Consider the following 14923-nt stretch of genomic DNA (forward strand, 5'->3'; position numbering starts at 1 on the left):
TATGGAAAATAAAGGTTGTAGGTAGTTACAGAAAAGAAAATGTAAGGTTACTGCAGTGTCAAAACCAAATGTGGACACTAATGATTCACTATGCTACTAAGTAAGTATGTCTCTGCTTCCGTCCCAGGCATCCGTTTTCCTTAGAGCACTGCTTGGTATGTATGGGAAAATGCAGCTATCTTGCTTCTGAAATGTAGAACTTTGCCCTAGTTTCCTTATTTTTTACTGTTTTAGTTGCATCTATATGCTGTGGTTTGACACAAATCCCTATTAAATAAAGCAAATGCAGGAAAGTGCTTAAATTAGAATGAGTAAGCAGTTATGCAATGCCTTTCTGCAGCCGTCTCTGTAATTTGCTGGGCACTGCACAGGAAAACTCATAAATCTTTCCACAGCTCTGCTGCTTTCACTTCAGAGAAAGCTGTAGCTGGGCTGGCTGCTTCCATGAAGAGCTGCACTGCATAGCAGCAAATCCTTCTTTGAAAACATGCCCAGAAATGGGCTAGGTACAACAAATGCACTCATGTTTAATAAAAAGTCTTTGTTTACTTGAGTGATCTGTACATACAGAAGAATAGGAAATGTCTTCAAACACATCTACAGATTTTATGAGAGAAAATTCATATCTGGACATTTCCTTGGAGCTGAAATGGACACATGCTGACAAAGAATTCTCCCCAGAAGCTTTAGGTCAGCCAAACAATTGCCTGAAATGCAGCTTTCCCTTTTTAAAAATAATATAAATGAAGTATACCATGGTATATTACAGGGTCCCCTTACATATTTTCTATTAGTTTCAATTTAGGCTAGGTTAACATATAATTACTATGTTTGACAGCAGCAATTGTGACATTTTATAATTTGGCTTTTCCCTTGGCAGGGAAGAATAACCTATAATTAATTTGACAAAAAATTTGTGAATCACTGAGAAATAATTCTCCCACTTAGGTTCTTTAAAATCAAACAGTTTTAAGAAATGGCATCCAGGAATGCAAAGGCTCATATAGCATCTCTGTATCTAGTGACAGATCCACATATCAAAACATGGGGATGGTACGAAAACTTTAATTATTTTTCAGTTAAAATCTTAATGCTTTCTGAATAAACAGAAACGTTTCTGTTCTTGACATGCTTTTGCTCTAGCACTGTGTATTTAGTATCAGTTTTCTGTATTATTCTATGCATATTACTATGGGCCTGGGCAAAGTAACACGAACATTTAGTTTAAAGGATTGAATTTATTCCAAGTTTTTGCAAGCCCGGTCACACATTCCCTGACCACAGACACGCTTCTCTGGGAAATTGTAGCCGTGCAGTGCAGTGCCTGCAAATCAATTGCTGCAGAGCATGAAGACGAAACAGGCTTGCAGGAAGCTGTGACGGTAACGCTGCACGCAGCCTAAGCCTATTTGAACAAGGTTCGATATGTTTAGACACCGCTCGCAGATGACGGATGGGAGTGTGGGATGTGTGTGTGTAAGAGCAGCAGCGAGTGCTGCCAGCGCCCCAGGGCCCTTTGGAAGGACGGGCGGTGCCCGAGGCGCGGTCCCGGCACCGGAGGCACCCGGGGATGCTCGCTGCGGCCGCGGGGAGCGCCGGGCGGCCGAGGCGGCACCGCCGCCCTCCTGGCTGCTGCTGCTGCCGCTCTCTGCACGGAGCCCGCTGCGGAACACAAGGCAGAGCCCCGCACGGCCGCACTGGGCGGGCTCCGGAGGCACCGGAGGCGGGGCAGATGCCGATGACAAGGAGGGCAGGCAAGCACATCCACGGGCGCCGTTCTGGAGGCTGCAAGGCTTCTGGAAATGGAGCCCGGGAGGCGAGGGGATCCACACACAATTGCTGCGGAAACGCTGAATCACGCCGGGCCGGGCGGCCAAGGCCGCCGCAGCGCGGGGCCGGCCCGACGGCAGCACCGCCGCTAGGGCCCCGCCGTGTGGGCCGGGCCGGCCCGATGGCGGCATCGCCGATAGGGCCGTGCCGTGTGGACCGGGCCGTGCCGGCGGGCGGTGACACCGCCGATAGGGCCGTGCCGTGTGGGCCGGGCCGGCGGGCGGTGACACCGCCGATAGGGCCGTGCCGTGTGGGCCGGGCCGGCGGGCGGTGACACCGCCGATAGGGCCCCGCCGTGTGGGCCGGGCCGGCGGGCGGTGACACCGCCGATAGGGCCCCGCCGTGTGGGCCGGGCCGGCGGGCGGTGACACCGCCGATAGGGCCCCGCCGTGTGGGCCGGGCTGGCGGGCGGCGGTACTGCCGATAGGGCCGTGCCGTGTGGGCCGAGCCGGCCCGATGGCGGCACCGCCTCCGCCGCGCCCTCCGCGCCGGGACCCGCGGGGCACGCCCGGCCCGGCCCGGCCCGACCGCGCCGCTGCCCCCGCCCCTGTCAGCGAGGGGTGGCACAAAAGCCTCGGCCGGGCCCGCTGGCAGCCGCCGTAGCGCCCGGCTCTGCCTCGCCGTCGTGTGCCGACTCCTTCTCGCAGGACGAGGATGCGGAGCCTGGTGGTGGCTGCGTTCCTGCTGCAGAGCATCGGCGGCTCGGACGCGTTCGCCGCGGGGAGGAGGAATGTGGACCCCGAAACGAACATGAACATCGTGAGTGGCGCGGCCGCGGGCCGGAGCGGGGCCGGGGGAGGCTGGGCCAGCCGGGCACCGCGGTGACAGCCCCGGCGCTTCGGCCACCTGCCAGCGGCCAGCCCGCTGCTGCAGCCGCTACACCCACGTCCTCTTTCTCTGCTCCTCCTTCCACCCCCGTCTCGGTCCGCTGTTGCCTATGTTTGATCTTTCTCTCACATTTTTTCGGGCCCGGACCGGTGGATTTTTGATAGCGGCTCTTTGCGACACTCTTTGGAACCACTATAAAAGCGGACGTTCGCGAAGGACGGTGAAATTCCGAGCACCGTGCTCCTGTGTTCTTACCCACGACTGCTTTTCACCCCATTTGGGATTTACTCTCCTTTGTTCTCCTTTTGCTGCAGTAGCTAACTCCTGAAATATTTCCTGTTGGTAGCCGGTATTAGTTGCTCTTTCCTCTGCCCTATGGAAACTGTGCCAGTTTTTCACAAGTGTCAGAAGATGCTTCAAGATAGAAATGCTTACCGTGTGTAAGAATAGAAGTGCTTGGATCATGTAAATACAGTTTAAAGGACTGAAAATAGTGATTTAGTCTAAGGCTAATAGCATTGCAATAGCACTTAGCCTTAAAATAGTTTTGGAATATTAATGTCATTGTGAATAATTAAAGATGTATTCAAAAGAAGTGGCATGCTTAGTTAAATTCTTCTCTTCCTTGCCCAGCAGTCTAAGAGAAGAACTCAGATCATGTCTTGCATTTCTTAGATTTTCTCAAGGCATGGTTGGTGTCATAAAACCAATGACATAGCAAGTTCACGGCCCTAGTGGAGTTACATCAAATAAAATAAGATAAAGCCCAAGACATAAGAGACAAGATATTAAACCTAATAACGAAATCATAGCATTAAACAGGTGTGGGGATTTTTATTGTTATTTTCCTATTTGCTTTGATAGCAAAGTCACTTTAAAGCTCTGCACTGGATGTAAGGTTTGAGGAGAAAGGTAAGAAATGGCACATCCTTCTCTCCTTCTGTATGCTGCAGTGGTGCCCGTGACTTTCTTCTGTTCTCTGTTGTTTGTTACTTGTTTTCTTGAGTGCAGTTTCAATTTTTGTCTGACAAATCTGCATCTCAGTGGTTGTGCCCTGTTACTGTAACCTCCTTTTCAACACTTCTTTCTCACTGTAAGCACCATGTGGCTGGGACAGTCTAGGGGGTCCTTGCAGATTCCTAGGATTCAGTCTGGCTAGTTCCTGAGTCTGTACTGGGATGTCTTCTAAGGAAAATCTGCCTGACAGGCAGATGCCACATTACTACCTCACCCTTTAATTCCACATTCCAGTCATTAGAAGAAACCCAGGGTACTTTGCATGTGTTCCTGGACTGAGGAGCCTGGCAGTCTGGTTCCAAGATGGTTTATTTTCTCTCCTCAGAGTGAAATTATTACCTACAGAGGATACCCTAGTGAGGAATATGAAGTGACAACAGAAGATGGATATATTCTTTCCATTAACAGAATACCTTATGGAAGAAAAGGCCATGAAGGAAGCAAAGGTAAGATTTATGTTTATTTGGAAAAAGAAAGAATGAAAATGAAAAAGCTGTCTTTGATGTATAATCTAATAATCCAGATGAAGATTAAAGACTACTGTGGTTTAAGACAATGGAGGAAATGCCGGGGGCGTACAGGTGAGGAGGTGAGGGACAGAGAGAATAGTGCTAATGTAAGCTCAGACTTACAGGGGAGCAATATGGGCAAAGGCTTTTGTGAGGACTGAATGACAGAATGCTTTAAAAATGAGACAGACATGGAAGAAGAGAGACACACACCTTTTGACTTGCTATCCTTGTACACTGTGTATGGAATTAACAGTCCCTGTGCAGTAGCTGAATTTCTTATCAGTCTCGCCACCATCCCTTATAAAAATTCCTACAGACATTCATGTAACAGCAGCCCATTTGCATAGAAGTTACACAGTCTAAGGATTGCCTCAGAATACTTTGGACTGAAAAAATCCCAGGATTACAGGTAAAAACATGAAGCTCACAAAATAAATTTATGATTGTCCTATAGCCTTGGGTGTGAACGAGACCTGTGGAAAAACCCTCTCCCCTGTCAAAGGCCAAGCAATGGCCTTCCTGAGCTTATCTGTTGGTTTTGTATGAGTTAGGATGTTTGCACTGTCTGTTGTCTTTCACAAGGAGTGTGTAAAGATCAGTGCTTGGATGAGCCCCGTCAAAACTGGCAGGTGTCTTTGTATTTAACTTCAGAGAACCCCACAGGAAAAAGGCTGCCTTTGTACCTGCTGATTCTGTTGAATCCTTCATTGATGACATAAGTAAACAGAAGTTTCCTGACTTCTGGGATTTCTCCACATACCCCTTGACACACCCTCGACCCCAAGTTCATGTTTTGCAGAGTGCTTTAATTTGAAAAAACAAGGATTACTGACCAGGTTTGAGGAAGTATCAGCTCCTTGGAGAATGAAGATTTCAAAGTTCATGTTGATCTTAACTTTTTATAGACTTGGTATCTTTTCTCAGAAAGATACCAATGATGTGTTACTGCTGACTTAGCATATATATGTTGTATTTTTCTTTTGCAATACTGCATAATGTGAATAGGATTCCTTGGAATTATGTATCCACGTGATGTTTTGGAACAAAACCCACAATTCTTCAGGAAAAAAAAAAAGGGAAATGTACAGAGAACCTAAAATCAAAACATCAAGGATTTTTGGTTTTACTAAACAACCCTAAAACAACTGCATAGCATGGGTGAGAAAGGCGTGGGAGTAAATCTGTCTTCAGCTTCTTGGGTCTGTAGTGAAGAGAACAAAATGTTCTATGCAGAAGGGGTAGTTTAAGTTTTTTTATTCCCCCTCTGGGGTTTTTAGGATCACAGGTGATAGAAAGTCATTATTATTATCCAAGTCAATTTGTCATACGATTGTGCAATTCACGTGGAGATCTGGTGACTGCTTGGTAAATTGAAAAAGGAACTGGCAGAAATTGGAGGTTAATACGATCACAGAATTAAAGCAGGAAGGCAGTTAAACAGTTTTCCCCTTCCAATGTTAGAAAACACACAACAGCAGCTTGAGGAGAGCCTGTCCTTCAAAAATTCAGAAGCTGGTTGATCTGAGTTTAGTAAAAGGGAAGAAGGTATCAATGGTAAGTGGAACATTACTGAAAACAAATTCAATGTGAGGCTTGACAATTCTAAGACAATAAAGTATTAATGCACCAGAATAAAAAGTTTTGTTGAACTGTACTGTCTCCAGTGCCAGTTGGGCACTGCTGGGCACTTGCTCTGCTTGCCTGGACAGTATCCCATGTGGGTTTTTAACAAAGTGGGGAAAGCAGGCACTCAAAAGGTTCCTTGCCACAAGTATAAAGATTTCCAGAAAAGGGGAGTATTGTAATTTGGAATTTGAAACTTGCAGCAAATATTTATGGACATGACCTGTGATGGACGATATGGGTGATTGAAAGTTGTGATTTATCTTTTCCTGCTGAAAGATCCAAGTCTAAATTATCAATGGAGGAAGTACTGTGTGAGTCTGTGTCATAGCAGAGTGATGTGCCACTGGAGGAGGTAAATTCCTGAGTAATCTCTGGCGTTGAGCTGGTTACCATGTTACCTGTTTTCAGTTTTCAGAGCAGAAGTAAAAGCCAAAACACCTGTGCTTCTGTGAGAACCAGAAACAGGTCTTTGTAGTTTCTGAAGGGAGAAACAATTCTCCCAAGGGATTAGATGTCGATTTTCTTTGTGTAGAAGCAGGAACCTTCAACTGTTAAATCTGTATTCCACATAAAGGTGCCATTTCCCTTTTCAGGACAGGGAAGTCAAGAGAGTCTTCTTAAATTCTACCTGGGTTTTAGCTGTGGTTCTTATAACTACTTAAATTAAAGGGAGAAAGTCCTTTGAAACACAGATTCCTTTATTGGCTACTGAACTGCTCTTCAGGTTTTGCCAGAGCTTTGGTGATGGAAGGGTGTTGCACAGAGATAATATCAGTACCAGTTGCAGAGATTTCCACAGCTCAGCACAGTGGTTTGGCATTGCTTTGATTGGAAAATAAAGACCTCAGTAGCACATACGTGGGAATGCCTTGCCCAGGTTTGGGGGCAGGGCAAAGTTAGTAAATATTAAAACTGCTGCTGTTTTTGGGCCACTTCTCTGAGTCTGTGAGCTTGAAACAGTTACAAGGGCTACCTATATTTTTTTTGTAGCTCCTGCTTTTCTCATGCTTATTTATTGCACACTTTGTCTGTTTTGGGCTTCAAGTTATGAAACTAAGAAGTCACTAGTTTAAAATTCTTAATGATAAAAAGTAGCTTTTGGTGAAAAAGCATGTGATTTCATGGCACTATGGCCATTACGCAAATTCCTGTTCTTAGTAGATTAAGTCAAGTAGATTAAATACTCAAGTGCAAGTCTAGAACAGATTTGCTATCTTTCAATAGCTCACTTGAATTATTCTTAGGTATGCAATGCCAAATGAACAGGAATCTATCATAAACACTTTCTTTTTCAGGTCCAAGGCCTGCTGTGTTTCTGCAGCATGGTTTGCTTGCAGATGCCAGCAACTGGATCACAAACTTGGATTACAACAGCCTTGGCTTTATGCTGGCAGATGCTGGCTATGATGTATGGCTGGGAAACAGCAGAGGGAACACGTGGTCCAGGAAACACACACGCTTCACAGTGAAGCAGGAAGAATTCTGGATTTTCAGGTATCCTTGTTGCTATCCAGTCACATTATGAACTGGCAGGATATTTTTTTCTGCTTACATGGGTTGTCACACATGTAGGGACAGTAAAGGGGAGTTTTGAGGTTGGTATAGTCTGCTAAAATACATAGGTGATCAGTAGAAAACTGAGAATTCAATTACCAGAGTTCTGTTTCATCCAAAAGAAGCTTTTCTTTATGTCCACACAACTAATCTGTGCAGGGAAGCTCTGTACAGCTGTTCCTCACTGATCTCTTACACAACTGACTTCCTGTCTTTGCTTTGTAGCTTTGATGAAATGGCTAAGTATGACATTCCAGCCTCAGTGGACTTTATTTTGAAGAAAACTGGCCAGGAACAAGTATTTTATGTTGGCCATTCACAGGGGACCACAATGGGTATGTGGAGAGATGCATTTATTAGAATATATTGTGTTTGAAATGGTATCAAGTTCCACATATGTGGTTTAGTGATTAAAAACTAGGGCTCTTGAAAACTACTGCTTTTGATTTTTAGTGTCTTTCGGGAATATTCATCAGCATTAAAATGAAAAGACTTAATTTTTCTGTGTTTATTTAAAAGTGGAAAGATGTTGGAATGATAAATTGAAGTCACAGGTAGCTGCTGGCAGTACAGCTTCTATTAAAAAAATTGATGAATTATACATAATAAAATTAGATTCATCAGACACAGAGAATAAAGATTCCCAGAATTTTTTTTTCCAGAATATTTTGCTGCATGTAATGCCTGGCTCATGTGCTTTAGACCTTCTAGTAGAAAGAGCTGGGCATGTTGGGTTAGTAAGCATTAAATTGCTTTCTGTAAGAAAGCAAGTCTTCTGATTTACTGCGTTTAATTTGGGATTTGTAGTAACTAGGTTAATTTACATTATTTAACCTAATACTAGATACTGCAGTCAAACTATTAATCTAAAAATACTTTTGCAAACTTTCTCATAGATTTTTGTAGAGTTTCTGCCAGGTAAAATTCTTGTCTAACTTGTGTCAGTGAGGTCTGTTAATTATTCTTATATTATTTACAGCTTTTATTGCTTTTTCAACTTTGCCACAGCTGGCTAAGAAAATCAAAATGTTCTTTGCCTTGGCACCAGTAGCTACAGTCAAGTTTGCCACTAGCCCTCTGGTAAAATTTGGATTGTTTCCTGACATGCTGCTCAAGGTTTGTATTTGAGTGTAAATGTTTCAAGCCAAATGAGGTGGGGCCCTTTCTATCTGAAAATAGCATAGCAAAGAATGTTAATAACTGTGGATTAGAGAGTAACATGACAAGGATTCTGAGTCAGTTTTATCATAATTATGCTATTGAAGTCAGCAGTGTCTTCTGTAGCTTTATTATTGTCTAGTGAGACAATTTGCATCAGTTTAAAGTAGTATTTTACAATTACAGCTTAATAGAGGAAATAAAATTATTTTTCCATTTGCATGTTTCTAGAATTTTAGCTAGGGAAATCATATGATTAACTAGTCACTCTGTTTTAGAAGAGTTGTATAATATCTTTATACAGAATACATTAGTTATCATGAACTTTAACAGATTTGTTTCACAATCAGCCACTTAGTGTAGGAAGAGGATCCTTCAGAGGATGATTAAGAGCAACAGCTTTATTTAGGTGCTGTGAATCATCCACTGGAGGAGTTTACCTCTTCCCCATTAACATCAAGGGGAATGAGGCAGGCTGCAGTCAGTGCCTGAAGTCAGACATTGTGAACACCCTGCTGTTGTCATTTTTAACCATCACTTTTCCTTCCACCACCCATGGAGATTCCCACACAGAACTGTTTGTTCTGTGACATAAACTCCCTTCTGGTGTAGCTTAAAATGGATTTAAAGGCCATCTGTAGTACCAGGTCCTTGCTCTAAAGGCAGTTAACATAAAAGCAGCACTAATCATTGTGATCTCCTATTCCTTGCATAATGAACTTTGTCTAATGAGACTTGCAGCTGATCAGTGCCTTGTGCAGATGTTCATGTGCTGAGGAACTTGATTCTCATGGTGACTTGCAAAAATCTGGAGTGCAGGGAGAACCTGACAGTGACAAACCCGTGGTCAGTTATATCTTTAAAGAGCTGTGTCACTTTTAAGGAAGTTTTCAGTGGGATATTTTTAAGTCCTTGAACATTAAAAAATACCCATCAAGAGGAAGTGGTCACCACATCTCATGCAACTTGTTTTTCTCTCATGGCTTGAAGAGAGGAAGTTGCAAGTACAAAGCCATTTAAAATTAGCAGGCAGAGCTTAACATAATTTAGCCTTAAACAATCTGATGACAGAAAGCTGTACAGTATAACTGTAAATTATTGAATTTAAAATGTATTTGAATTTGAGGTTAGGTTTGAAATTCTTGCAAGATTTTCCCAGCTCCCATGTACTTTTTGTGGGGTTAATGGAGTGCACTATTTGTAGCAGAAGCACTAACCATGCCAGTGCTTATAAGGAGATCAATGATCAATGTCATTTTCATATGACACACCTGTCACCAGTGCAAATGCAAATAATTACCTCAAAAGTGTTATAGTATAAAACCTGAAACTGGGTCGTTCTGTGCAATTACATGTTTGTCTTATGTGTTTGTTATTTTGTAGGACATGTTTGGAAAGAAACAATTCCTCCCTCAGAATTTCTTGCTGAAGTGGCTTGCTACCCATGTTTGCACCCACAGAATACTCGATGACCTTTGTGGCAACCTGTTCTTTCTTCTCTGTGGTTTTAATGAGAGAAATTTGAATATGGTGTGTTCTAGTGACTTTCTTTATTGTCTAAGTTATTGTGAACTCTATGACAGTATTGGCCAAATATATAAAAAAATGCTTAAGGGATACCATTATTAGGTTTAATGTTCAGCTTGAGAGTTCTGTTAAATGCAATTAATCCCCCAAATGTTTTAACTTCTTATCCTATCTGTATGCGTGGCTCCAGTTAACTTTTGTTTATAACAGTTTTAAGTGGAATGAGATAGTTTGTTAGTTGTTCAGGAAGCAACAATGTGTAGAACTGATGCACTATGAGAAGTAAACCATGTTAATGATCTTGTTGCAGAGCCGAGTGGATGTGTATTCATCACACTGCCCTGCGGGAACATCTGTACAAAACATGATCCACTGGAGCCAGGTAGGGTTTCCAGAATCTAAAGTGCCCATGACTCTAGTTTGTTTGGAGAATATTGATGTGTCTGATATTTACGTGAAATAAAATGTGGAAATATATGTATAGCCTAGCCCAAGTGAAATTTGGAACTGTGAAAAGTTAGAATGGCAGCTGTTCACTGCAGCTGCTTTCATGGTAAGGATGTATGGTGGTTCACGCCTCTTCTGTATTTCTTTGAAAATATTGTAACTGTAAGTATCTCAACCAACAAAAAATACAGCAGAATAACTTACCTCAGAGAGATGCTGTAACGAGTATTTGTTTCTCTTTCAGCAAACCCTGTTTTGATTACAAGTTGTATTTTTAGCCAGTCAAAAGCAGCAGACTTTATGTTCTATTCTGTTTGGCTTCATTTTATATTTTATTTATATTTTATTCTGATGTTCACTGTTCTCAATGCACATTTTCATGCCTGTGATGCTGTTGTGACTGAAGCTTGGTCAGCAGGCTGACAAATGAGACATTAGCCATGGAATCAGTGGTCAGTGCTATTTGTGATCTTGTAGCTGGACTTGGTCACCTAATCAGAGGCAACGTGTTCTACTGTACACGGCTGTTCAAGGGCTGGCTCAGAAGGAAACTTGTGAAAATTTTTTTTCCAGATCCCTATTATATAAACTTCTGTTTCTGAAAAACTGGTAGATGGTAAATTATGCAGAGTAAGTTTGCTAAGAAAGCTCCCTGCTTTATTCATGCACATTTAGACATCAAGGTAAATATTTCAAAGTAAACATGGAGCTGCCACATCCTGGCTGTGGATACACTAAGCTGTTTTCCTCAATCTTTTCTACCATTGCTGTAAGAGAGTCTGAAATCTTAAGAGACAAAGTCTAATGGTATTGAATGTTAATGTTTTCCATTCCTATGACACTGGGCAAAGCAGTGACACTTGTCCTTGTTAATATTTGGCATTCCACTGTTTTTTGTCTAGGATTGCCAGTTCTCCAGATGACTACACTTTTTAATTCTTGTGGTAGTAGTGTTGCAGTTCTTTGTATGTGTATTTTTTTTTTATTTCTAGGCTGTGAGGACTGGGGAACTCAAAGCTTACGACTGGGGAAGCAAAGCTGCAAATATGGCTCACTATAACCAGGTAGACATCTTTTACATCTATAATTCTAGAGTGTCATAGAAAATAGTCCTTGGGCACTTCGCTGGATGCTGTATTTATGCTGCATGCTAAAGAGCTGTTAGTGTTATCCAATGACCAGACTGGAGATCTGCTTTTTCCAAAACAGCAAAACAAGAAACCAGCTGGGACTGTAGAGCTCAGAGGTAGTCCTAAGTAAGTGTGGGGCTCACATTTGGATATGAAGCTGTGCTGGCACACACTTTCTTGAGGGGAAGTCCTGCCAGCCTAAATCACAGGATCCCCCTGCACTTCTCATCATAAGGCACAGGCTGTCAGTTCCTGTGTATTGTTTATCTTTAGTCTGTTTAGTCTCCATGCATTTTTGTTTCTAAATTGCTGTATACAATGCCAAAAATATTTTACCACTTGTCTCTTAGTGACTGCAAAATACTGCAGTATCATACTTTCAGAGTAGCAGTCAATTTTGGCCTTAGATTAGAGTTGAACAGGATGCAGTTTCTGAGATCCTGCTACCCTGCTGTCTTTGTAAAACTCCTCAAAACACATCTTTACTATAATATATATATAATTATTATATATAATATATATATAATATACTATAATGCTATAATATTGCAGGACTCTTGCAGTTATATTTTTGGTTGAGCCAGGACTCCATCTCTAGCTGCCCAAGAGAGAAAATGAGTATCTGACGCATTCTTGCAGTTGCTAGCATGTTACACTGGCAGTGTAGCATCATACTGAAGATTTTTTTTTCTAATGCTTCATTTTCACTTTCCCTCTCCTCAGTCTACTCCCCCTTTCTACAAAATAAAAGAGATGACTGTACCAACTGCGGTGTGGACTGGAGGACAGGACTGGCTGGCAGACCCGAAGGATATTGCTATGCTGCTCACTCAGATCACCAATTTGGTTTACCACAAAAGAATTCCAGAGTGGGAACATCTGGATTTCATCTGGGGCCTTGATGCACCTTACCGCATGTATAATGAAATAATTAACATGATTAGGAAGTTATCTCTAAACTGACACGGTATTTCAGAGTATTCCTTCACCAGGAATTGGTCAGATTTTGGAAAATACACTTTTCTCACAATAATGCTATTTTACTGAAGATGATGCATTTTTAAAATGCCAGCAATGACTAATGAATTGGATTCACATTAGGTTGTTTTTTTTCAGTGTTATTTCTCTCACTTCACAGTATTTTGCTGATTTTGCACACAGTGGCATGATACTCAAAGCACAGAAGTAGGACTTAGCACAAAAGGTGTATGTCATGTGCACATAAATTTAGTCACCTGTCTGAAAGACAAATAAGACAAGTTACTCCATTCAGTATCTCAGGTGCCTGACACTTACAACAAGTATTTCACTGTGCATAAAACACAGCCATTTCTCAGTACTTGCCATCTCTAAGTACCTTTGAGAAGTACTTCTTGTACTGCAGTGACCTATTTGATGCTGGCACTTTACAAAGCACTTAGTGACTTTTTGCTGTGGTATTATTTTAGCCATCAGATTAAATCAGATTACTTCCCTTTTCAGTATTGCCCAGAAGAACTGTGGTGAAGCCAGAGAAACCACTGTCAGCTAAAATCTCTGATTTTGAGACTGATTCATTGCTGCATTTTCTTGTGTTGCTGGTGTCCCTGAAGCCTTTAGTGTTTCATGTACCAGCTGTGGATAGAGGTCGCAGTTTGCCCTGGCAGATTCCTGGAAAAAGAGTAATGTTCAAACAAAACCACTTTCAGTTAACTTTGTCAATAGGTTGTGGCTTTCAAGGAGAGTGATGTAACATACTTTGTTTTGCACTGACCACTAACTAGAAAACAAGCTCCCCCAGTCTACTGCTGTGAGAGAAGGGCCAAAACATTAATTCTGCAGCTTGAGCAACTTAATTTCTGTGGACTTTTTCCCTTAATCGTCTGCTGCATTGAAGATGTGTTTACTTCTTAACTGCTTATAGGGTGCTCCCCACCACTGTGTTCAGGAACTGAATAACAGCCTGGGAAAGCCTGACAGTATTACAGCAGCTCCATTTGTCTCAGTTTCTACTTCAAACTGGGGCTAAGTCACCATTTAATGGGAAAGAGGATTCACATCTGCCTCAGGGGTCTGACTTTGGAGCTCTTTCCATTGACTGTGCAGAGGACTTTGGTTTCTCTGAGATGCATTAAACTTCTGTGCCAAATGAACAATCTCCAGAGTCAGTTGCCTCAGTTCAGATGATAATTTCTGGTTGGATTCAACCCAGATTTCTTCAGTAATCCCAACAGGATAAAGAGCCTTTCTACATGTCATAGGAAATAATGCATTTGAAATTGAGACAAACTTACTTTGTAAAAAAATAAGAAAGAAATAAAAAAAATTTACAGAAATAGACACAGGTTGTAAATTAGGACTTTTTTTTTTTTTTTTAATTCCTAATTCAGACTCAGGGAATTCTCAGGTGTTGTTTAGGGACAGAGTGGTTCATTGGTTCATGTGACTTTGGTTGTGATTCCTACCAGGACCTTTAAGTCTGCTTTACATTTGTATCAGCCAGATGTGCTTTACTTTGCTGTGCTGAAAGGAAGCTTCTGTAGGAATCCAAGGTGGCTAATTTAAGAGTTGTGAGGGTATGTGGTATGGCAAGAGCCATGTGCATCATGTTTATTAAGCTTGAGCTATTTCAATAAACATGAGACCTGCTAGGCGTTTGGAGTTGTGTGGTGTTTCACTTCCTGTTTCATGACTGCATGGGAATCTTTGGGACAGAATTCAGAAAGCCTATTTTTCACAACTATTAATCCATAGAACAAGTACAGAAAAAAACTAAAATAGCCAAGTAAACTTCCATTTTACTTTTTCCCTGAAAGAAGCTTTTCCCAAGCTTAAAAGGCCATTCTTATTTAGGTGAACTTCTCTGAGACTTCTAAGTAAGGTACTAATTGTAAATAATTACTCACAAGATGGAGTCATTTTCTAAGCCTTCAGGTGAGGCTTCTTTTGAACTACTGATGTGGTGGAAAGCTTCTTGTATCATATTCTTAAACCTTGGGTAATTGGATTGCTTAACAGACTGTCTGGTAATCTCATAAATGGCATTTAATCACATAGGCAGGGAGCTAATCTTTGCCACAGTACACATGAACGAGCTTTTGACCTTTGTCACCTTCAATAATAAATGTGCTCAGGCTATACCTTTCTTACATTCTGAATACTGCAGTCGACACTGTAGAGTGTATTAAATCCTATATGTTGCCACCTTTGTCAACTGATGAACACCCTGTGTGCCTGGAAATAAAGCCAGAATGCTGGAAGCTTTACACAAAAGCCATTATGGAGCTTCTCTGCTTCACTGGAGTAAGGCAATTA

At 42.0% G+C, this 14923-nt stretch overlaps 1 protein-coding gene across 1 annotated transcript; it reads left to right on the forward strand.

The window, feature by feature from the left end:
• The first annotated feature begins 2350 nt into the window (after positions 1-2350).
• LIPA (lipase A, lysosomal acid type) lies at positions 2351-14262 on the forward strand. Its single transcript, XM_063405679.1, has 9 exons — positions 2351-2589; positions 4001-4121; positions 7109-7307; positions 7593-7702; positions 8347-8483; positions 9909-10055; positions 10363-10434; positions 11492-11563; positions 12353-14262. Exons 1-9 carry the CDS (start codon positions 2485-2487, stop codon positions 12590-12592), a joined length of 1203 nt encoding a protein of 400 aa, XP_063261749.1. The 5' UTR covers positions 2351-2484; the 3' UTR covers positions 12593-14262.
• The last annotated feature ends 661 nt before the right edge of the window (positions 14263-14923 follow it).

Source organism: Prinia subflava, chromosome 9 (genome assembly GCF_021018805.1).
Source record: "Prinia subflava isolate CZ2003 ecotype Zambia chromosome 9, Cam_Psub_1.2, whole genome shotgun sequence".
NCBI lineage: Eukaryota > Metazoa > Chordata > Aves > Passeriformes > Cisticolidae > Prinia > Prinia subflava.